We start from the raw sequence: 26,123 nt of genomic DNA, 5'->3' as shown, positions 1-26,123 counted from the left end.
AAGATTGTAAATTATTTAAAGTTGCTCAGATGAACTCCTTAATCCACAACCTGACATTCACATTCCAGGCCTCTGCCTCTTCTTTCCAGTCTTTTTGGCCCTTCCTCCCTTCTGCCATTTGTCATGCTTTCAGTGCTAATCCTGTTAAGGAATGAGATGAGCTCCCTATGAATTTCTGCCTCCAAACATTTGGTTTTTACAATCATCCCTCCCACTAGAACACCATCTCTCTCCTTCCTGACGAAAACCCATCTTTCCTCAAACACATGATTCACAGGCCATTTTCTATGATGTCTTCTACTTTCTTCCAAGGAAATAATCTCCCCACCTCAGTACTTCTAAAGGACTTTGTACCTCTGTAAAAGTATTGATTACATTCTGACCTACATTGCAAGTACCTGTATTCACTGTAGAATACAAACCCCATGTGGGGGACTAGTTCTAGGACCTCCCCTCTGATAATCACCAATATTTGAGGATGTCCAAGTCCCTTATATAAAATAGTACAGTATTTGCATATGACCTATGCACATTCTCCTGTATATGTTAAATCATCTCTACGTTACTTATAATGCCTAATACAATATAAATGCTGTGTAAATAGTTTTTATAGCCAGGCACAGTGGCTCACGTCGGTAATTCGAGCACCTTGGGAGTCTTAGGTGGAAGGATCACTTGGGCCTAGGAGTTCAAGACCAGCCTGGCCAACACGGTAAGACCCTGTCTCTACAAAAAATTTAAAAACTAGCCAGTCATGGTGGCATGCATTGTGATCCCAGCTACAGGAGAGGCTGTGGCAGGAAAATCACTTGAGCCTTGGAGGTGAAAGCTGCAGTAAACTGTGTTTGCACCACTGCACTCCACCCTGAGTAACAGAGTGAGACCCTGTCTCAAAAAATAAAATAGTTGCTATACTGTATTGTTTAGGAAATAATGACCCCAAAAAAGGTCTGTACATGTTCACATGTTCAGTATACAGACACAACCATCTGTTTTTGTTTTTGAGATAGAATCTCACCTTGCCCCCCCCCCCCAGGTTAGAGTGCAATGGCACAATCTCAGCTCACTGCAACCTCTGCCTACGGGGCTGAAGTGATTCTTGAGACTCAGCCTCCCAAGTAGCTGAGACTATAGGCATGCACCACTATGCCCAGCTAATTTTTTGCATTTTTTTAGTAGAGATGGGGTTTCACCATGTTGGCCAGGCTGGTCTCAAACTCTTGGCCTCATGTGATCTGCCTGTTTTGGCTAAAGTGTGGGGATTATAGATATGAGCCACCATGCCCAGCCACAACCATCCTTTTCTAAAAAGAAATTTCCATCTGCAGTTGGCTGAATCCATGGATATGGAACCCACAGATGCTGAGGGCTGACTGTACTGTGTTCATAGATGCAACCAAGAACAATGGACTGACCCATAGCAGGCTTCCAATAATAAAAGTTGAAATAAGTACATTGTTTCTCTCCTACTAGATTGTAAGTTTTTCAAAGGCAAAATACCTACCATGTAGTGCAGTGCTTAATATAAGACACATAGTATAAAACTCGGTAAATTGTCACATAAAATTGAAGAAATACCTTTATTAAGAAAATATGCATTTACTAGTTTTTGCCTCTCATTCAAGGAGAAAACAATTAAAGTAGGTTTTCCAAGTGGGCTTATTAACTGAGATTTTGCCTCCCATAAATAGCAGCTTTCACTATAAAGGAATTCATACTACATTCCTCAAAGGGATAATTTTCAACTTTTTTTCTTACTTTGTAAAATGAGTCATTTATGGCTATTTCTCCCTGAACTTTAATGAGAGGAGATGGCGCTTTCATTCTTATTTAACAGGTAGGAACAATGAAAGTATATTTTTAAAGCTTAAGCAATAGCAATGCATACCAAGCAGGGTACCCAAAGGTCATGGAACTAGAAAGCATTCGTCTTCATCTCAAAGGATTAATTGCTTTAATATCTGGGAATGGTCTTTGATAGTCCTCAAGTTAGTTTCTTATGTCACTTGAGTTTTAGTGTAATTATTGCAGGTAGCTCCCAACTTAACAAACACCAGACTTAGGAACATACATTACATGCACTTCTTCCTTGTCCCCAGCACACCTGAATTCCCTTAATGATTCTCTCCTGCTCTAACTCGCTACTTCAGTTCTTTTCATGTGTGTATTTGCTGTCTGTATATTTTCTTTCATCTTTTTTATTATTGAGTTGTGTTCATATTATTGAGTTGTAAACGTCCTTTATATGTAATAGTTACAAGTCCTTCATTGAACTATGCTTTGCAAATACTTTCTCTCACTTGCCTTTTCATTTTCGTATCTCTTGAAGAGTATCTCTTACAATTTTGATCAAGTCCAAGTTATCTGCTTTTCTCTTCAGTAATTCCTGTGTTTTGTATCCTATTTTAAGTATTTGCCAAACCCAAGGTCACTAAGATTTTACCTTATGCTTTCTTCTAGAAATTTTGTAGTTTTAATGACTACATTTGCATCTATGTTCCATTTTGAGTTCATTTTTACACATGGTATCTGGTATGGATTGAGATTCATTTTCTGAAATATAGCTATCCAGTTGTTCCAGCATCGCTTGTTGAAAAGATTATTGTCTCCATGTTAAATTGCCTTGGTACCTTTACTTCAAATCAATTGACTTCATGTGTGGGTCTATGTTTGGAATCTCTATTTTGTTCCATTATCCTATATGCCTGTCTTTTCACCAATAAGTTTTGGTAACTGTAGCCTAAAAATCGAGTACTATAGGTCCTACAACTTTGTTCTTCATTTTCTAAGTTGTTTTAGCTATTCTAGGTCCTTTGTATTTCCATATGAATTTTACAATTAGCTTGCTAATTTCTTTTTAAGAAAAGCCTGCTGGATTGCAATTGAGATTGTGTTGAATCTATAGATCAGTTAGGGAGAACTGACATTGAAACAATATTGAGTCTTTTGACTCATGAATATAGTATTAACTCTGTTTATTTAGTTCTTTGGTTTTCCTCAGCAATATTTTGTAGTTTACAGTGTATAGATGTGGCTTTGAGGTTCCTATGGTAAAGGGCAGCAAAGAGTAACATTCTTTGCTAATTTATCCCTAATTATTGCATATCATGATGTTATTGTAAATGTTAATTATAAAATTTTAATTTCTGATTGTTCATCACTATATCACTTGTACAGACAAGTGACCTTGTATCTGTAATTTTGCTAAACTTGCTTATTGTTATATTAGACTTTTTGTAGGATTTTTGACATAGATGATTATATAATATGCAAATGAAACCTGTTGTACTTCTTCCTTTTCCAATCTGCTTTTTTTTTTTCCTTGCTACTCCATTTGTTTTTAGGATCTCCAATAAAATACTGAAAAGAAATTATTAAAGTGGAAATCCTTGCCTTGTTGCTGATCTTAGGGAGAATGCATTCTTAAATAGTCCAAAGAGTTGAAAAACTGAACCTTATAAAAATTTGAAAAGTGTAGTCTTCAACAGTGGGGAATGTAGAGAAATATTTTTGTGTTTCTGCAGATTTGGGGCTTTTCGGCATATACCTAAGAGTAGAATTGCTGGGTCATGTGGAATTTTTATAGTTAACTTTTTCAGGAATTACCAAACTGCTTTCCACAGTGGCTGCACCATATTACATTTTGACCAGCAATGTACAAGGGTTCCAATTTCTTCATATCCTCACAAACACTTTTTATTTTACATTTTCTTTCATTTTCATGCTTTTGTTTGCTCTTCAGTAATTATAAGATTTTCTAAAAATATTTTATGCATAGAATTGGTCTGAATAACTGACCCTGCCTGTATATAGATTTCAGCCCTTCTTATGCAGCTGTACAGTGTTAACTCAAAATGTTAACTCTAAGAAATAGATCACCCACAGAATAAATGATTTTAATTTGGAACTACCCTTTGGAGAGCAGCCTGCTTGCACGTTGTAAAGCAAAAGTAAAATTGAGGAAATGTTGGTTCTGCTTTTGTGTTATCTACGTGCTGTCATTTATCTTTCTTTTTCCTTTTGTTTTCTCTGTAAAAGAGTAAGGAAAATATCACATGATTTGCTGAGAATAAAACCAATCTTTCTCAACTTTGAACTTATAGTTCGAAATAATAAACATAGAATGAGATTTTATCCTCCCTTTCAGCCTTCCTGAAGAAAGAAAAGGAAATGTCATTAAAAATGTAAATTGATTAGTCTTTTGAAATTGGATGGGAGATGTTCCGCCCAAACTCTTCCTCTCAATCTAAATGCTTCAGTAATATTGTTCAAGGTTCAGATAAGGAGGCTATTAAGTAAATTAGCTTTGAACATACAAGTGGCATTCAAAAACCTGTCTAACCATGAAAGATTTAAGTTGAATTGTACCTGCAATGAAAAATGAGAAAAGCGCTAAAAAAGCTCATTACTTAGAATTCAGATAGCAATTCATATTTTCTATGCATTTATAATCAGATGCAAGCCATTGCTTAAAAAGGCCCTGTGCATTTTTCACTCCATACTCCATAAAATTCACAGTTGGCAAAATTTCATATTTCTATCAATCTTCCTTCCCTATTATTCATTCAATGTTTACTCATCACCAAAAATGAGTTAGGCATTGTGCTAGGCAATAGGGATAGGGAAATGAATGATGTTTGCACAAGTTTGGTCACTTCAGTATCTTCCTCCCCACAAGGTTTGAGATTGCTGGTTGCAGTTTTGTTGTGCCATACCTTGCTTTTGTCTCCTTACCCACATCCACCAAACTGATAATTCCTTATTCACCAGCCCACACGCATCTACTCTTGGGTTCTTGATCCAGCTTCATCCCTGGACATTGTGCTTTAGGTCTACTTTACTCTCTCCACATTCTGCATCTCCTAAGCTAATGCCAATCCACCCTTCCTTTCCCCAGCTGTGGAATTCAGTCAGCTGCAATGCCTAATGCCCTCCAATAGGAGTTGGGATTAAGGATGACAGAAAAATTAAGGATGACTGCCATTATGTTTAAATTTCAAGTAAACAATGATTTTTTTTAGTATATCTCATTCAATATTTGGAATGGGATATACTTATGCTAAGTAATTATTTACCATTATCTGAAACTCACATTTAAAGAGTCCTGTATTTTCATTTACCAAATCTGGCTGCCGTGGTGGGGGCAAATAAAATGCATTCCTCAAAGACCTGCCTGCTGTGAATTAATGTGCATGCTACTAGATGAATCACAATAGAACTTGTTTGGGGCTGGTCTTCAGTTGGATTGCCCCAGATGAAGACCTTGAGATAAGGATCTGAGTGCAAGTGGTTTTTTGGGAGGTGACAAAAGAGAAGAAGGGAAGGAGACCAACACAGTATGCATTAACCAACAGGTGACTGCTGTGGGTGAGAACCAACTTCAGAGATGTCTCCCCTAGGGAAGAAGAATGTTGGGGTATCTTTATTCAATTCATATTTGGCATTAATGGAGGATCATTTATGAAGATTTTAGTGCTCCTGTATTTCTAGTCAAGCATGTCTCAGCAACCAGACAACAGCCTCTGGCAGAGTCATAGGTGCTTACAGCATAGGCCAGCAGAGATGGTGAGTGCCTAGGGAATACAAACAGGCACTTCCATGGCTGCATCTGCTATTGTAATATCACTGGAGCATGAGCTTCATATAAACAGGGTTAATTTGGGAGGCAAATGTAAGTTCAAAAACCATGGCAAGTTAGAACTGAGTAAGCACTCCCCAAGATGGCTGAATAGACACAACTCTGGCACACAACACCCAGCGAGAGAGACACAGAAAACCAGAGATCTCCTAGCTCCAACCGAGGTACCAGGAGCATTACAACGGGTCTCGTCCTACAGTAAGCAAAGCCCAGGCGAGGCAGAGCAAAGTGGGGAGGGGTGCTGCTTCACCCCAGAAAGTGCATCTGACCGGCGAGTTGGAGGCTCCCACTCTGGCACTCCAGTCCAGATACAGTGCTTCCCCCAAAGCCTCAGCAACACATAGAACAGGGGATCTCTGCCAGTCAAGTGCCAGGAATCACAAGCATGGAGCTAAATAATAAGCCAGGACAGTGTCCCGGATTGGTGCACAGACCTAAACAGACACGTAAGCCCAAAAGCCAACTGGGAGAGCCTGTGGACCCAGCTATTGCCCCCTCCCCCTGCCTGGAGAGAGAGAGAGAGAGCTGTAAGCAGGAGGAAGGACAGAGCAGCGCTGCGGGGCCCCTACCCCATGACTGGAGAGAGAGGAAGCTGAAAGGGGGAGATGGCCGGCCGGGTGCCTAATCTCTGATAAAATGGACTTCAAACCAACAAAGATCAAAAGAGACAAAGAAGGACACTACATAATGGTAAAAGGATCAATTCAACAAGAAGAGCTAACTATCCTAAATATATATGCACCTAACACAGGAGCACCCAGATACATAAAGCAAGTTCTTAACAACCTAAAACAAGATTTAGACTCCCACACAATAATAATGGGAGACTCCAACACTCCACTGTCAATATTAGACAGATCAATGAGACAGAAAATTAAAAAGAACATCCAGGACTTGAATGCAGAGCTGGACCAAGTAGACCTAACAGACTTATATAGAATGCTCCATCTCAAATCCACAGAATATACATTTTTCTCAGTACCACATTGCACTTACTCTAAAATTGACCACATCATTGGAAGCAAATCACTCCTCAGCAAATGCAAAAGAATGGAAATCATAACAAACAGTCTATCAGACCACAGCACAATCAGACTAGAATTCAGGATTAAGAAACACACTCAAACCGGCAAAAACACTGGGAAACTGAACAATTTGCTTCTGAGTGTCAACTGGATAAACAATTAAATGAAGGAAGAAATAAAGATGTTCTTCGAAACCAATCACAGTGAAGACACAATGTACCAGAATCTCTGGGACACATTTAAAGCAGTGTTGAGAGGGAAATTTATAGCAATAAATGCCCATAAGAGAAACAAGGACAGATCTAAAATTGACATTCTATCATCAAAATTGAAAGAGCTGGAGAAGGAAGATCAAAAAAACTCAAAAGCTAGAAGAATACAAAAAATAACTAAGATCAGAGCCAAACTAAAGGAGATAAAGATGCAAAAAACCCTTCAAAAAATCAATAAATCCAGGAGCTAGTAAACAAAATAGACTGTGAGCAAGATAATAAAAAAGAAAACAGAGAAGAATCAAATAGATGCAATAAAAAAAGAAAAAAGGGACATCATCACTGATCCCACAGAAATACAAACTACCATCAGAGATTACTACAAACAGCTCTATGCACATAAACCAGTAAACCAGGAAGAAATGTATAAATTCCTGGACACTTGTACTCTACCAAGACTAAACCAGGAGGAAGTTGAAACCCTGAATAGACCAATAACAAGGGCTGAAGTAGAGGCAGCAATCCATAGCCTACCAACCAAAAAAAGTCCAGGTCCAGACAGGTTCACAGCCAAATTCTACCAGATGTACAAAGAGGAGCTGGTTCCATTCCTTCTAAAACTATATCAAGCAATACAAAAGGAGGAAATCCTCCCTAACTCATTTTATGAGACCAATATCATCCTGATACCAACCCAGACAGAGACTCAATAAGAAAAGAAAACTTCAGGCCAATATCCATGATGAACACCAACACAAAAATCTTTGATAAAATACTGGCAAACTGATTACAACAGCACATCAAAAAGCTTATCCATCACGATCAAGTAGGCTTCACCCCAGGGATGCAAGACTCGTTCAACATAGGCAAACCATAAATGTAATCCACCACATAAACAGAACCAAAGACAAAAACCACATGATTATCTCAATAGATGCAGAGAAGGCCTTCAATAAAATTCAACAGCCCTTCAGGGTAAAAACTCTCAATAAACTAGGTATTGATGGAACATATCATAAAATGATAAAAGCCATTATGACAAACCTACAGCCAATATCACACTGAATGGGCAAAAGCTCTAAGAATTCCCTTTGAAATCAGGCACTAGACAAGGCTGCCCTCTCTCACCACTCCTATTCAATATAATATTGGAAGTTCTAGCCAGAGCAATCAGGCAAGAAAAAAAAAGAAAGTGTATTCAAATAGGAAAGGAGGAAGTCAAACTGTCTCTATTTGCATATGACATGACTGTATATCTAGAAGACCCCATTGTCTCAGCCCAAAATCTTCTCAAACTGATAAGCAACTTCAGCAGCCTCAGGATACAAAATCAATGCACAGAATTCACAAGCATTTCTATATACCAATAACAGACTTAAAGAGAGCCAAATCAAGAGCAAACTCCCATTCACAATTGCTACAAAGAGAATAAAATACCTAGGAATACAACTAACAAAGGATGTAAAGGACTTCTTCAAGGAGAACTACAAACTACTGCTCAACGAAATAAGAGAAGACACAAACAGATGGAAAAACATTGCATGCTCATGGTTAGGAAGAATTAATATCAAAATGGCCATACTGCCCAAAGTAATCTATAGATTCAATGCTATCCCCATCAATCTGCCAATGACCTTCTTCACAAAACTGGAAGAAAGCACTTTAAACTTCATATGGAATCACAAGAAAGCCCACATAGCCAAGACAATCTTAAGCAAAAAGAACAAAGCTGGAGGCATCACACTGCCGGACTTCAAACTATACTACAAGGCTATAGTAATCAAAACATAGAGACATAGACCAATGGAACAGAACAGAGGCCCCAGAAGCAATACCACACATCTACAACCATCTGATCTTTGACAAACCTGACAAAAACAAGCAATGGGAAAGGACTCCATGTTTAATAAGCAGTGTTGGGAAAACTAGCTAGCAGTGTACAGAAAGCGGAAACTGGACCCTTCCTGCCACCTTACACTAAAATTAACTCCAGTTGGATTAAAGATTTAAACATGAAATCTAACACCATAAAAACACCAGAAGGCAAAACTATCCAGGACATAGGCATAGGCAAGGACTTCATGACTAAAATACCAAAAGCAATGGCAATAAAAGCCAAGATAGACAAATGGGATCTAATTAACATTCAGAGCTTCTGTACAGCAAAACAAACCATCATTAGAACCACCAACCAACAGAATGGAAAAATTTTGCAATACACCCATCTGACAAAGGGCTAATATCCAGAATATACTAAGAACTAAAACAGATATACAAGAAAAAAACAAACAACCCTATTCAAAAGTGGGCGAAGGATATGAACAGACACTTTTCAAAAGAAAACATATATGAGGACAACAAACATGAAAAAATGCTCATCATCACTGGTCATTAGAGAAATGCAAATCAAAACCACATTGAGATACCCTCTCACACCAGTTAGAATGGCGATCATTAAAAAATCTGGAGACAACAGATGCTGGAGAGGATGTGGAGAAATAGGAGCACTCCTACACAGTTGGTGGAAGTGTAAGTTAGTTCAACCATTGTGGAAGACAGTGTGGCGATTCCTCAAGGATCTAGAAATAGAAATTCCATTTGATCCAGCAATCCCATTACTAGGTATATACCCAAAGAACTATAAATCGTTCTACTATAAAGACACATGCACACGTATGTTCATTGCAGCCCTATGTACAACAGCAAAGACCTGGAACCAACCCAAATGCCCATCAATGAAAGGGACAAAGAAAATGTGGTACATATATACCATGGAATACTATGCAGCCATCAAAAACGATGAGTTCATGTTCTTTGTAGGGACTTGGATGAATCTGGAAGCCATCATTCTCAGCAAACTGTCACAAGAACAGAAAACCAAACACCACATGTTCTCACTCATAGGTGGGTGTTGAACAATGAGAACACATGGACTCAGGGAGAGGAGCATCACATACTGGGGGCAGTTGGGGTAGTAGGAGAGGGACAGCAGGGGATGGGGAGGGTGGGGAGGGATAACATGGGAGAAATGCTGGGTATAGTATACACCTAAAGTAAAATAAAATAAAAATAAAAAATAAAAAAAGAATTGAGTAAGACCTCCAAGTTAATTAGTCTAATTCCCTTATTTCACATACTAGTACATTATGAAGGGAGTTTCTTGTCCAAAAGCAAAAAAGTTACCTATTGCCAGTCCAAGATGCTATTTTTATTACTGTTAGGTCCCCATTGAAGATGGATGGATGATTTTCAAAGAATTTTCACATTTCATAGACCTCTCCCTGGTCCTCCCATTCTATATGCCAAGGGAGACACAGCTATTTCAGCATGGCTGGGAGTGGGTATCTGGGCACTATGAAGACCCAAAAGGGCTCCTCTCACCCTGGACTGAAAACTTAGCCTCCTGTTTGTATCTGGGAGGCAGAACAATGTGAGAATTATGAATCAGGCCTCTTGCATGAAGAGGTTGTCCTGCTCCAGCACCATATCTGTGCTCTTTTCTCTGCCTTATCCTCAGGTCGACACGGTGCCTGGTCTTCCCCCATTCACACCAACATCCCATATAAAGAAGCCCGCCTTGGGGAGGATAGGGCATCTCCAGGCATTGTCAGGGTGGGCTCACCTCTTTACCCCAAGACTTTAATATTCCTCCAGCAAGGTCCTACGCAAACCTTAGGGGTGGGTAAAAACATTGGTCTGATTCTTTCTCAAATTTGGGGTAATTATCAAGTGTGATCATGGTGTGAAATCTCTAAATTTCTATAGATTTACCATCTATAAAAGTTAACATAAAATAGATATTTTAGCTCCTGAAACAGGACTGCCACACGGCAGAGGCTCAATAAACGTTTAATGAATGAAAAGACAGAAGGTCTGAATTGCAACTTACTACTTATCCTCAGATCAAAATTCAATATATTCTACTTATTTTTGTACAGTTTGTCAGAAACACTTGACTACATGATTTGATGGTGATGTATTCATATTCAGTGGCCCATGATATAGGGTGCAGTCAATAGTAACAGGGAAAAGATGACAAGTATGGAAAGAAATATCCAATGTAAATTTTGTGACCTGAACAAAATTTTTGCAGATCTAACGATCTTTCAAAGGTATCCATGAGGCTTTTATTTATTTAAGCGTTTATAATTTAAACCAAAACAAGAAAATCTATAAAGATAATATAATTGATTCTAACTTAATCAAGACAGTTTTCTTCCTAAACCAGAGTTTTTCTCCTGTGGTGTGTATTGACTAATAATTTTCTTTATCTGGCTCAAAAATGACCTCACAGCAAGTCAAAGAAATTCAACTGTAATTTTAATGTTATATTTAACATTATTTTCATTTCTTTTAGAATTAGTTTTATTTTCAATGGACAAATCATAATTGTACAAACCTAAGGGGTATGATGTGATGTTTTGATATGTGCATGTAATGTGGTATGATTAAATCAAGCTAATTACCATATTCATCACATCACTTATCTATCATGTTTTATGGTGAGACATTTGAAATTTACTCTTTTAGTTATTTTGAAATATATGCCAGAACCACACTTAAAGCATTATAGATTGTAAGTGAACCCATTTATCTAAAATTCTAAGTTACTTTACAATTAGCAAAGCCCCTGGGGAAAGCAGTGGAAAGGTACTAAGCCACATAATGAATCTATTGCTCCAAGCACTTAAATATCAAACTATAGAAATGAACTCAAATCTGGAATATTCCATATGTCTTAGAGATATATGTGGTAAAACCTTTATGCCCATTTAATCAGAACATAACTTCTTGAAATCATATGTTTTCTGAGAAGATGATGAGTATAACCTTAAGTCAGTATCACCTTGAATTTCTTTATGGACATAGTGTTATATTCGAGGAAAATCAAATGTGAGCTCTGAAAAGGATCTCAGAAACCATTAAATCCAACTCGTTTTATAAACAAACAAACAAAAAATCAATGCCCAGAGAAGTTAAGTGACATTCTCTAGCCTCCGGGTCAGCAAACTTTCCCTGCAAAGGGCCAGATAGTAAATATTTTAGGCTTTGTGGGCCATACAGTCTCTCACAACCATTCAGCTCTGTTGTAGTACATAAGACACTACAACAGTGAGTGAGCATTTCTGCATTCCAACAGAATTTCATTTATGAAAAGTGGTGCTGGCCTGGAATTGGCCTGTAGGTCATGGTTTACCAAACCCTTATGTGGACTGCATAGCTGAATAAAGTCAGGGACTAGCCAGACTTAGCTTTCATTATTTGCTATAATTTATTTATTTATTCATTCTTTTATTCATCTAAGATACAAGGCAGGATAAGGGATTCTGCTACAGTTGATATGCTTGATTCCAAGTTCAGACTGTACAATTTTATCTACAGGGATAAAACTTGGCAGTCTCTACTAACTGTGTCTCAAGGAGACATTTCCAGTTGGAAACCAAGTTTCTAATCATGGAAGTTGTCTATAGGACACAAAATTTTGTAGAGCTAATAGCATACTACATCAGCATTTTTAGGTTTATGTTCCCAAATGCATAGGTGGCATGATCATCTTATTACCAGATGGGAGCCATAAGGATTTCCAGGATCAGTCTCCATCCTCAACACCTGGGTCATGAGCCTTTCTTCCAGGGAGTTCTCATAGCATTTGGCTCACCTTCCATTATTCCATCCTTCCTAATACAGTATCTCTGCCAAGTGATATGAGGAAAAACCACTTTTGGAAACAAATAAGGAGAGGAGACCCAAAGGGACTGGCCCAAATGAAGCAGAAGAACAGAAGTGCTGAGTCATTCACTGAATCTTTTCAGCCTTGGCAATGTACTGGGGATAGGGAAGTGAATAGTGGAGACCAGGGTCCTGTTCTAAGGGAGTCTGAAGTAGAGTGAAGAAGCATTAAATAGATAATAGTAAGTTATGTGAAAATAAAAAATAAATAAGAGCATAATGAAACAAAGAGTAGGGGCTGTGGAAAGAGAGAATGAGCTACATAAAACACAGTGATTAGAGAAGGCCTCTCTAAGAGGTTGTCTTTTGGGACAAGTCCTGCATGATGAAAAGAAACCAACCTCATGGGGATCTTGGAAATGTGGGAATGTGCTGAGGCAGGCACTTGTTTGGTATATTCAGTGTGGTTAGACTAGAGCGGGCAGATAAGCACAAGACTAGAGTGAGATGAGGTGACAACATGACAGGGGTAGCTGCAACCCCTGGTCAGCATGCCTATGAGTCAATGTCTCCTACAAACAGGGGACACACTCAACAGAGCATGACCAAAAATGACCCATTGGGGTGCGGGTTGAAAATATCAGCACTTTTATTTAAACGTAATTTTTTGTCTAAAAAATTAGAAAGAAATTAAGCTTTGCTAATTAGTTCACATAAAGATTGCCACTGGCACCCTCTCTCAGTGAGGATGTTTGAAGGTTATGAATCAGGAATGGTACTGGAAATTTCCCAAGGTTATCAAGGGGTCTATCAGGGCACCGGCAATACTTTTGTTCTACTGTAGCTGATATACGCCTTGTTAAGTGAATTAACAGATTATATTATTTAGTTGTAACTAAGTGAACACAATTGGTTTAAAGAGCTCTGTGCAAAGGAATTAAGCATTAGAAACAGTGTTAATAATGCAAGTACAAAAGAAAAGCAAGAAAATAGTAGACTTTACATTTCTCCTTCTCCTACTATAAGCCCTTCAACAGCTACAGGTTTTGGGCAAATACAATAATGATCTAATTTAACACTTTCAAGAGTGTTTGATCACCATATTTGATATCATGATTCAGTATTCAGAGATGCATATACTGACATGTAAATATATACAGATATAGAGATACCAGTATATAATTGAAATGAGAGCTTCTCAGAACAATACTTATTAATAATATACTCTGACATTTTTTCTATTTTATTAAATAATTATTAATATTGTAATCCATCAATAGGCTATTGTGATATGCAATTTGAAAAATACTAATACAATCAGATCCAAAGATAAATCAGCCAAGAAAAATTGGAATTAAGGAGACTACCTGAAATATGGATTAACATCCATTACTGTTAACCATCAATATCACCACAAAAGTATATTTCCCCACTTAAAAATTGGCTAATGGCAGCATGAAGTCACCACAATTTGAAAAATATTTTAAAAATTAAACATCCAGACCAAGAAAACAAATCCCTACAATGTTTCAGTAATATTAAAAACACAAGACAACCTTCAATCCATTACTTTACAAATTTTACTAAACTTGATGAATGTTTAAAAACTGATGTTAAGATCTCTTAATATATTAATCTAGTTATATATATAATATTTGTAATGCTCTATCTACATATACAGATACACGTCTATATTGACATTCTTACTATTTGTTTTTTTTGTTTTTCTCTTACTGCGGTAATATGTATACAAATAAGTTTGAAGACCATCACTGTAGCTCACAGAATTTGTCTATTCTGTATCTTCAGTGGCCATCTGTGGATTTCCAGAACCTTAAAATGGAGGACTCTGCTTCTTCTCCTTGTTTCTCCTACTATTGCCTAACTCCAATATTCTTGGCCCTAGCCTGGAAACTGTTAATAAAATTTGTGGAAGGCCTTTAATTTGGGCTGAACTCCTGCATGAGGCCCCAATAGATCAACCCAAAATGGAGTCAGTCATGCTAAAACCTATACTGTTTACTTGTAAGATCTGACCTTTTTAAGAAATCAGAAGAGAGAGGATAGCCAAATTCCATTAAGCCAACAATATTCCATATAAGGAAAGCAACTTAGAAAGGACCAATCTGCATTTTGTTCCTTGTTTCTGCTTTCTTCAGCTTTTTCTGCCTATAAAACCCACCCTATCTGCTCAGCTAATCGATGCTCCTTTCTATTTTGTAAACTAGATGATATCCAATTCATGGATTGTTAATAAAAGCCAATTAGACCTTTAAAACTCAATTTCTTGAAATTTGAGTTTTTGACAAAACTATACGTACTTGCAGATTCTTGTTCCCAAAGAATTAATGAACATAAGACATTGTAAGAGACCAGGCCATATAATAGTTACATGTCAAAGACTTGTATAAGTCAGTTGATTTTGATTCAACTCACTTTGCAATTGGATATCCATCTAGAAAAACAAAGTGTGTGAAAGTTCTGGTTTATCCTGACCACCACTCAGCTTACTAGTCAAATATTCTGCCCTAGTTAAGAGTACTAACTTTGGAGAAAGACAAACAAACCTGGACTAGTCATATTAGGAATATGAACCTTAGCAAATGTCTTAGCCTCCCCATGCCTCAGTTTCCATATTCACAAAGTGGTGAAAATACTCAACTCTAATTGATCTTGTTATAAGGGTTGATCAGAAAATCTATGGAATGCACTTTAGTGAGCACTTCGTAAGCTGTAGCTACCACTATTGCTATTGTCATACTTGTCTTTGCTGTGGAGATTTAATTCTGTGTAGTACATCTTTATATGTCACATCCAGCTCTAGATGAACTTTTTAAAAAAACACAAGGTCACATATTTTCACATTCATGAAGAAGAAAACAATACCATCCTAATTATATTTGCAACAACACTAAATCTCTTGGTCAGACTGGCACTGTTGTCTTGGCCACTTTCTATTTCATAGCTTCTGGGTCAACTCTCAAAATGAATATAACCACCTACCTGTATATTTCAAAGATGATGATGACATAGAAGATCAAAGTTTGGGATCCTGTATTTTATTTTCCACTCTATGGGATACATTCAGGTCATTAAATCACTTAGTTTTTTCACTTGGTCTCTTTTTCATTCACCTAAAAGATAAATGATATCTGGTTTTGAGTAGCTTCTTTGTATAAAATGTGTTACACATTTTTTAAGAATACCATAATTCACTCAGTCTTACTCATTGCAAAAATTTTCCTGGAAACAGCACAAATGGATGTTCTTTTCTGCCTCTACCACCCTCAATTTAAATAATGGTCAATTTTATGAAACTACTGCTAACAATGAATTATAGGGCTTTTCCACATTTTTTCTGCACAAGAACATTTACTAGAAAAAAATCCATTTTACTAGAGAGTGAAACATATTTTACTATAAACAAAATAGCCAAGAATGCCAACAAAATCAAAGAGCCATAAGGTCAATGGTAAGTGCCCATTAAACTTTTTTTCAATTTTGGAATGCATCTTTGTTCTTAGTGGGAAAGCAGATGAGTAGAAGTCTTAATGGATAAACAGAACATCAATTCACCATAATATTCACCAAGCAACAAAAGAACAACAGGATAGCTTTGCATATAAAGACAAGAGGCATGATCACTTTTCAGTTTGCTCAGTAACCCCTCAGTCACTACAGAAGAAACATACACTTTTCCCAAAGGATATCAAAAGCTCCTATTCTCCAATTGTGCATGTAAATCAAAAGCACTGGTCATTTTCTTCTTCCCTTCTACTTACAATGTTTAGTCTTGGCTTAGTCTTGTGGGCTTAGGCATCCCCTAGGTGGCTTCCTCTGACCTCATCCCTCCCACATGTCTAACCACTCCTTTAGTGCTGCCAAAGCAATGACCTTAAAGTGCCCTCAGTCAACACCCAGGCTCCTTTCTGCTTGCTCGCTCATCCCTTCACTCTTGTTAACTTTCCGAGCAGTCTTTATTTATTCATTTCAGTTATTCCCGGAGATGTTATTTTCATAGACCCATGCAATGTGTGTGACTTGCCAAGGCCACAGCATTTGTGGGAATCCAGTCTTCCCCTCCTCTGCCTGGCAGCCTATTATCTCCTTCTAATAGCACCTGCAGCAAAGTCACAGCGTCAAGTTGTGACATTACCATGATATCCAAGTCAACCAAAGTCAAGGCCCTAAACATAGAAGTATTTCAATACAAAAGAAAGCATAACACAAATCTGAGTAACAGGAGAACAACATACACGCTTCAACATATATCTTTATTAATATTAAATTGAGTTAAAGTCATTTCTGGCTGTCAAAAGAGTTCTTTCACAGATCATTCCAAGAAGGAGCACTGCAAATTAAGACACGTTATGGCTATGCCAAAATTCCTGATAAAATGCATTGAAAGGATGCTGAGGGAAAAAAATAATGGAGAAAAACATTTATAAGGTATGTTCATCAAGCATTTAAGACATCAATTCTTTCTACCTCAGAAGCACTGAGCTAGGGGCAGAAATTGCTACTATTGATTATTTTTAGTTTACATTGAATTCACTAGTGCTAATCTGTTTTTTTAGTCATACACAATATTTATGACTTTGGTTGTAGTTTACGATTGCACTATGAAATAATATGTGTGATCATTATTTTAATAAGGGAAAAAGTCATCATTTAAATGACTTTCTACTACCAACATCCAGGATAGCCTAAGGGATACCATAGACCTCCATAATATCCTTCAGTTCCCACCAAAGCCTCCTCAAAAATCCATGCAATGTAAAAAAAAAAAAAAAGCAGCAAACTTATGCAAACATAGCTTTGAAACAAGTTCCTTAACCACACACCTCCAATCAAGTTGCTACCCACAAACACCTTAGTCCTGGTCCACAAAGATATAGACATCAAAATGAGATCAAATGTAGATTTTTTTTAGCAAAAATTCCTGTGTAAAGAAAAATATGGACAGAGCTGGGCAAGGTAAGAGAGCTGACAGACTCACTTTGACTTGGATGAAAGAGTCCTATACTTCCTTAATGTCTAAGGAAGATTCAGCAAAGCTGTCAGGGAGTTTCTGAGTCAAAGTCAGCCAAGGAAGGAATCCGTCTCCTGGGACAGTGCACGTTAGTATCCCCATCACGCTCAGTCATTGCTGGGAGCAACCTTTGGGTTACATAATCCACAAGGGATTGTAGGAGCCAGAGCACTGACACGACTGCTCCCCATTATAGGAGGTCTGTAAGGTGCATTATCGGAGCCAACACTCCTATACCACTTCCACATAGAAATTCCAGTGTTTATACTTATACAATAAATTTTGAGCCTGACATCCAAATTTTCCCCAATCTCTGACTAATCCATGTGTAAACTTTACTTTCCAGGACTTCTTTTTTGTCACTTTACATTAGTCTAACTACCCCTTGGATGCCCACATGAGCCTTAAAGACCACCAAAATGCTTTCCGTCTTGCTCTTTCCTCCCTCTACTACTTTTCCCACCTCAGATCTTCTTTTCAATATCCTACCTACTTTTTAAGGGCCATTTGAAAAGCCAATTCAACACTGATTAAGTTTGGATCTATGTTCCCACCCAAATCTCATGTCAAATTATAACCCCCAACGTTGGAGGTGGGGCCTGGTGGGAGGTGAATTGGATCATGGGGGTGTATTTCCCCCTTGGTGTTCATGTGATAGTGAGTGAGTTCTTGTGAGATCTGGTTATTTAAAAGGGTGTGGCACCTCCCCTGTCCCCCTTGCTCCTGCTCCATCCATGTAAGATGTACATGCTTCTCCTTTGCCTTCTGCCATAATTGAAAGTTTCCTGAGGCCTCCCCAGAAGCCAAGCAGATGTCTACCTCACACTTCCTGTATATCCTATGGAATCGTGAGCCAACTAAACCAGTCTCAGGTATTTCTTTATAGCAATGCAAAAACAGACCAATACAAACACTTATAAATCTTATCCCCACCATACTCTCAACCCCAGCCCTAGTAGAAAGGTTCTCTCTCACCTTAGAACCTCTATGGGACTTCATTTATTTGAACATGAGCACTTGGTGTATTTAGCACTTTCTTTTGCTTTAGTTGTTATAACTTTTATCTCTATAGCAGACCTTAGGTAAGATTGTACCTATTTCAAATTTGTATTGCTGTAATACCATGCAAACCATAAATTGAATAAGTAAATGGATGAATTCATGAAAGACAAATTCTGGCCTGGTGTTTACTATCTACCCAGGAGTAAAAGTAAAGCTAAATAAACTTTATTTTGTATTTTCTTATTTTTGTGTTTGTGCCAATTTTCTTTTAATTTTATGAGATAAGCAGGAACTATCAAACCCAAAGTACTATTGATCCTAACATTCAAGGGTAAAAACAAAAAAGAAAAAAGAAACACAGACCTGAGAAGGGATAAATCCTCACTGCTGCAGTCGTGGAGAAATACACATAGTATAATGAGACACATAGCAAATTGACTCAACAAATGACTCTTTCTTGAGAGATTTGAGTATAAGGTCCTAATAATACCTTTTCAACTATCTATTTTCTTTTTCTCAGATAACATTTATCTTAGACCTCAGTGTCAATTTCATATTAGAGCATATGGCTCTTGTTCATCTTTGTATCAAACATATCCATAATTACTAAAAAGAAATAAAATTATTAAATACCTCAAAACTGTGTAAGAGTCATGTAGTAGAGACTGACTTCTTTATTTAAATTTTTTAATTAAATACTTTTTGAAAGCATTTCAACTGAATTCAAGAGTCTAGATTAAAAGGAAAATCTCCAAATTGATTCTGCTCTTATGTGAATAGAGAACCTTGTAAACTTTTCAATAAAATAACAATCAGTGGTAAATGAAGATTAATCAAACTTCATCTCCCAGGATAACAAGGAATGTGAGATTTACAGAAAGCCCTTGAAACTCATCCCACTTCACTTTCAGCAATGAAAGAATATCTATTACTAACTTGGTTTAGGAAAAACCCAAACTGACTTACAAAATGTTTATCTCTTTAGTGAGTTCATTTATAATGAGATTTCAAGAACCTCATTAGATGTTTCCCAGGCAGAAACACTTTTCTCCAAGACAATTCACCTATTTTAAATATCATTAAAGTGTGATTGGCATACATCCCGTGGGGAGCTGACACCCAGAGGGAGAACACAATACTAATAGCTAGTCAGATGCAAACTGGCTCTAAGTTGCCAATTCTCTTTCCGACATAAACCAAGTATATCTAAGCAAAGGGAACTTCAGTGATAATCAGGACACATTCTGTAGCATCAAAATTCTGCTTAGCAAGAGATAAATCAGGATTGCAAATACCACCTGAGTCAGAGGGTCTTCAATCACACAGTCCAGTTAAACCCCGAAAGAAGCTAACTTCAGGCCAAGATCCCGTAGATGATCCTCAATCAGGTCAGGCAGTTTGCAGCTCCTTGCACATCAATCAAAAAGGTGATTACCCTGAGACATAGTAACCAAATGTAACAAATTTGCTTAAAATAAAATAGACAGCCAAGAACCACAGCAACCCATTCTTAAAGAGAAAACAATCAATATCTTGAGGAACAATTATTTCCTAAATATATGCATATTATTATAGATTTAAACTGCTCCAGCAAATGCATTTTAATTTTATGTTATCCCGAGGAGTATTCTTGTTGCATTTAATTGGTAAATTGACTCATTTAGGTGAATCATTCTTGGGAGTTTGCCATATGCAAGGAAAAAGTTAAAGTTAGTAGAAGTGACAGTCTGGATCCTCAAGTATAAAGGGTAGAACAAGTGCATTCAACAAAAGGAAGATACTGAAAAGAAAGAAAAGGGCATGGACAGAGTGGAAATATCGGGAAATAGAAATGAGCATTTTATTTGAAGTGGCAGCAGCAGCTTGGGGTTAACAGGACAATGGGGACGAGAGTCATAAGTACAATCTTAGTGTTGGATTGGCATTTAAACCTTAGGAAAACCACTTAATGTAACTGAAAAAATGAAAAACAAACAAACAAACAAACAAACAAAAAACAGGAGCAGGATGATAGAAATGATAACCCAAAAATCAAAACTCTGAAAATATGTGGAGAAAACCATTTCAGTAATTCCTCCCTGACATTGAGCTTCAATGTTATTTCTAAAATAGTTATACATTGCACAACAAACTATTTAGCTTCTAAAACATGAAAAGACAGGAATACAAAGTCTTAGAAAATGGCCGTCCTTTATGCAAAATGAAGCAATTCCATTGTTCTAACTTTTAAAAAATTATCCTAGAAAATGTCCACTTTATCTCAAGGTTCTAACTCCAAATGATCAATTATAAGTTTGAAAGAACAAAGGTAAATATATTTTACAAAACTTTTATGATTTGAAAACCTGAAATTCCTTTTGAACACTGCATAATAAAGTCTCAAAACATTGCCTAATGCTGTGCTTTGCTTCTTTCCTCCCTGCTTTTAACTATTATCCTACCTTTATTGCAGAGAATAAAAATTTATATCCTTGGGCAATTATGTCCTTGCCTGCAAGTGTAGCTCTTTCCATGTGCAGTAAATGAATAATTTTTTAATTAAATAAATGTCAAATAGTTCAGTTCATGCATAGGAATGGCCTTAATAAGCCTGTATTATGTACGCAAATGTTGAAGAACATGGTGAAGAAGCAAATAATATTTTCACTCCTTCAGCTGTTTATTAGAACCAAGCATAGGAAAAAAATAATTATTTGACAGCTAGATTTTTAAGAATTTCTGCAAGTATAACATTTGCTTTCTTAATAATTTACATTATAAATGCATCTTCTTATTAAATTAACCTTAGTCAGGAGAACAGGAAGAAGTCTCATTTACACAGGACACCATGTACTGACTCAAAGTGCATTTCACAGGATACTTTTCAGGTAGAATCAACTTTTTAACTTCTTTAAGAATTTTCATAGTAAGCACTCTTTTAATTTTTAATTTTTAAGTTTTTCTTCTATTTTAAATATCTGTGAGTACAACAGGGTGACCATAATAAGCATTCTTATTTCTTAACTTTTAAGTTCAGCGGTACAAGGACAGGTTTGTATATAAGTAAACTTGTATCATGGGGGTTTGTTGTACAGATTATTTCATCACCTAGATATTAAGCTTAGTATCCAGTAGTCATTTTTCCTGATCCTCTCCTTCCTCCCACCCTCTACCCTCTAAAAGATGTGTTGTTCTGTGCTACGTGTCCATGTGTTCTCATCCTTTAGCTCCCATTTATAAGTGAGAACATGTGGTACCTTGTTTTCTGTTCCTCTGTTAGTTTGCTAAGGATAATGGCCTCCAGCTTCATCCATGTCCCTACAAAGGACATGATCTTGTTCTTTTTTATGGCTGCATAGCATTCCATGGTATATATGTACCACATTTTCTTTATCCATCTATCATTAATGGGCTTTTAGGTTGATTCCATGTTTTTGCTAATGTGAATAGTGCTGCAATGAACATACATGTACATGTGTCTTTATAATAGAACAATTGATATTCCTTTGGGTATATACCCAGCAATGAGATTGCTGGCTCGAGTGGTATTTCTGTCTTTAGGTCTTTGAGGAATCACCACACTGTCTTCCACAATGGCTGAACTAATTTACACTCACAAACAGTCCATAAGCATTTCCTTTTCTCCACCACCTTGCCAGCATCTGTCATTTTTTGACTTTTCAGTAATAGCCATTCTTACTGGTATGAGATGGTATCTCATTGTGACTTTGATTTGCATTTCTCTAATGCTCAGTGATGTTGGGTTTGTTTACATATGATTGTTGGCTACGTATATGTCTTCTTTTGAAAAGGACATGTTCATATATTTTGCCCTTTTTTAAATAGGCCTGTCTTTTTTTGTGAATTTGTTTAAGTTTCTTATAGATGCTGGATATTAGACCTTTGTTAGATGCATAGTTTCCAAAGAATTTTTCCTATTCTGTAGGTGGTCTGTTTGATGATAGTTTCTTTTGCTGTGCAGAAGCTCTTTAATGAGATCCCATTTGTCAATTTTTGCTTTTGTTGCAATTGCTTTTGGCATCTTCGTCATGAAATCTTTGCCCGTGCCTATGCCCTGAATGGCGTTGCCTAGGTTGTCTTTCAGAATTTTTATAGTTTTGTGTTTTATATTTAAGTCTTTAATCCATCTTGAGTTAATTTTTGTACATAGTGTAAGGAAGAGGTTCAGTTTCAATTTTCTGCATATGGCTAGGTAGTTCTCCCAGGGCCATTCATTGAATAGGAAATGATTTCCCCATTTTTGTCAGGTTTGTCAAAGATCAGATAGCTGTAGGTGTGCATTCTTATTTCTGGGTTCTCTATTTTGTTCCATTTGTCTATGGATCTTTGTTTTTGTACTAGGATAGTGATGTTTTTGTTACTGTAGTCCTACAGTATACTTTGACATCAGGTAGCATGATGCTTCCAGCTTTGTTCTTCTTGCTTAGGATATCCTTGGCTACTCAGGCTCCTTTTTGGTTCTAAATGAATTTTAAAATAGTTTTCTTTAGTTCTAAGAAGAATGTCAATGGTAGTTTTAATAGGAATAGCATCGAATCTATAAATGGCTTTGGGCAGTATGGACATTTAAAAAAAATTGATTCTTCATATCCATGAGCATGTAATGTTTTTTAATTTGTTTGTGTCATCTCTGATTTCTTTGAGCACTGGTTCGTAGCTCTCCTTGTAGAGATCTTTCACATTGCTAGTTAGCTGTATTCCTAGATATTTTATTCTTTTTGTGGAATTTGTGAATGGAAGTTCATTCCTGATATGGCTCATGCCTTGACTGTTGGTGGTGTATAGGATTGCTGGTGATTTCTGCACATTACATTTATTTTGTATCCTGAGACTTTCCTGAAGTTGTTTATCAGCTTAAGAAGTTTTAGGCTGAGATGATGGGGTTATTTATAAAGGAAATAGGTTTAATTGACTCAGTTCCACACAGCTGGGGAGGCCTTTGTCCTGTGCCAATTTTCAAGGGGAATGTTTCCAGCTTTTGCCCATTTAATATGATGTTGGCTATGGTTTTGTCATATAAGGCTCTTATTATTTTGAAGTATGTTCCTTCAATATCTAGTTTATTGAGAGTTTTTTTTAAAACACAAATGGATTTTGAATTTTATCAAAAGCCTTTTTGTATTTATTGAGATAATCATGTGATTTTTGTCTTTAGTCCTACTTAATTGTGGTAGATAAACTTTTTGATGTGATGCTGGCCTCAGTTTTCTAGTATTTTGTTGAGGATTTTTGCATCACTGTGTGATATGGTTTGTCTGTGTCCCTACCAAAATCTCATCTTGAATTGTAGTTCCCATAACCTTCACAAGTCATGGGAGGGACCAGGTGGAGATAACCAAATCATGGGGGTGGTTTACCCCATTCTATTTTTATGATAGGTAGTTCTCACGAGATCTGATGGTTTTATAAGGGGTTTCCCCTTTCGCTTGGCACTCATGATCTCCCCTGCCACCCTGTGAAGAGGTGCCTTCTGCCATGATTGTAAGTTTCTTAAGGCCTTCCCAGCTGTATGGAACTGTGAGTCAATTAAACTTAATTCCTTTATAAATTACCCAGTCTCGGGTATTTCTTCATAGCAACATAAAAACAGACTAATACAGTAAATTGGCCCTGCAGAGAGTGGGGTGCTGCTGTAAAGTAACACAAAATGTGGAAGTAACTTTGGAAATGGGTAACAGGCTGACATTGGAACCATTTGGAGGGATCAGAAGAAGACTGGAAAATGTGGGAAAGTTTGGAACAACCTAGAAACTTGGAGGGCTCAGAAACAGGAAGATGTGGAAAAGTTTGGAACTTCCTAGATACTTGATGAATGGCATTGACTAAAATGCTAATGGTGACGTGGACAAGGAAGCTTAGGATGAAGTGGTCTCACATGGAGATGAGAAATTTGTTGGGAACTGGAGTAAAGGTCGGTCTTGCTATGCAAAGAGACTGATGGCATTTTGCCCATGCCCTAGAGATCTGTGGAATTTTGAACTTGAGAAAGATGATTTAGGGTAGCTGGTGGAAGACATTTCTAGATGGCAAAGTGTCCAAGAGATAGCAAATCATAAAAGTTAAGAAAATTTGTAGACTAATGATGCAATAGACAAGAAAATCTCATCTTATGGGGAGAAATTCAAGCTGATTGCAGAAATTTTTATTAGTAATGATGAGCCAAATATTAATCACCAAGACAATGGGGGAAATGTCTCCAGGCCGTGTCAGAGACCTTTGTGGCAGTCCCCTCCCATCACAGGCCTGGAGGCCTACAAGGGAAAAACAGTGCCCTGGGCCAGGTCCAGGGCCCCCCTACTCTGTGCAGCCTCAGGACATGGTGTACTGCTTTCCAGCTGCTTCAGCTCCAGCTGTGGCTAAAAGGAGCCAATGTACAGCTCAGGCCATTCCTTCAGAGGGTACAAGCCCCAAGCCTTAGCATCTTATACCTGGCATCGGGGCTCTGGGTGCACAGAAATCAAGAATTAAGGTGTGGGAATCTCCACCTAGATTTCAGAGGATGTATGGAAATGCCTGGTTGTCCAAGCAGAAGTTTGCTACAGGGGTGAAGCACTCATGGAGAACTTCTGCTAGGGCAGTGTGGAAGGATATGTGGGGTCAGAGCCCCCACACAGAGTCCCCATTGGGGCACTGCTTGGTGGAGCTGGGAGAAGACGGACATCATCCTCTAGACCCCAGAATGGTAGATTCACCAACAGCTTGCACTATGCACCTGGAAAAGCTGCAGATACTCAACTCCAGCCCACGAAAACAGCCATGAAGGGAGCTGTACCCTGCAAAGCAACAGGTGGAGCTGCCCAATGCCATGAGAGCCTCTTACATCATCGTGACCTGGATGTGAGGCATGGTGTCAAAAGTGATCATTTTGGAACTTTAAGGTTTAATGACTACCCTATTAGATTTCAAACTTGCAGGGGCCTGTAGCCCTTTGTTTTGGCCAATTTCTCCCATTTGGAATGGGTGTATTTACCCAATGTCCCTACCTTCATTGTATCTAGGAAGCATTACTAATAAGTAACTTGCTTTTGGCTTTACAGGCTTATAGGTGGAAGGGACTTGTGTTATCTCATATGAGACTTTGGACTGGGACTTTTGAGTTAATGCTGGAATGAGTTAAGACTTTGGGGTACTGTTGGAAGGGCATGATTGTGTTTTGAATTGTGAGAACATGAGTTTTGGGAGGGATCGGGGCAGAATGATATGGTTTGGCTGTGTCCTTACCCAAATCTCAGTTTGAATTATAGTTCCCATAATCCCCATGTGTTGAAGGAGGGACCAAGTAGAGATAATTGAATCATGGGGGCAGTTCCTTCATCCTGTTATCATGATAGTGAATTAGTTCTCACAAGATCTGACTGTTTTTATAAGGGGCTTCCCCCTTCACTAGGCACTCACTCTCTCCCCTGCTGTCCTGTGAAGAAGTGGCTTCTGCCCTGATTATAAGTTTCCTGAGGACTCCCAAGCCATGTGGAACTGTGAGCCAATTAAACGTATTTCCTTTATAAATTACCCAGTCTCAGGTATTTCTTCATAGCAGCATGCAA

General features: G+C 37.6%; 1 protein-coding gene across 7 annotated transcripts in view; it reads right to left on the bottom strand.

Moving 5' to 3' along the window:
* The window catches only part of FRMPD4 (FERM and PDZ domain containing 4), a 908,838-nt gene that overhangs the window by 857,161 nt on the left and 25,554 nt on the right, over positions 1-26,123 (bottom strand). For 3 of the 7 annotated variants that reach the window (XM_078363744.1, XM_078363739.1, XM_078363742.1), the window contains exons 1-3: positions 19,878-19,992; positions 18,943-18,966; positions 15,549-15,679 (exon numbers count right to left, since the gene is read on the bottom strand). In XM_078363744.1, coding sequence (XP_078219870.1) covers positions 15,549-15,576 — 28 coding nt within the window. In that variant the 5' untranslated portion in view covers positions 15,577-15,679; positions 18,943-18,966; positions 19,878-19,992. Of the gene's footprint in view, positions 1-15,548; positions 15,680-18,942; positions 18,967-19,877; positions 20,016-26,123 lie in introns of those variants that run through there. The other 4 variants (XM_078363746.1, XM_078363741.1, XM_078363745.1 and 1 more) reach the window with 2 other exon arrangements.

This window comes from Callithrix jacchus, chromosome X (genome assembly GCF_049354715.1).
Source record: "Callithrix jacchus isolate 240 chromosome X, calJac240_pri, whole genome shotgun sequence".
Taxonomy (NCBI): domain Eukaryota; kingdom Metazoa; phylum Chordata; class Mammalia; order Primates; family Cebidae; genus Callithrix; species Callithrix jacchus.
Note: the sequence above shows the minus strand (reverse complement) of the source record. Positions and strands in the feature narration are given on the sequence as shown.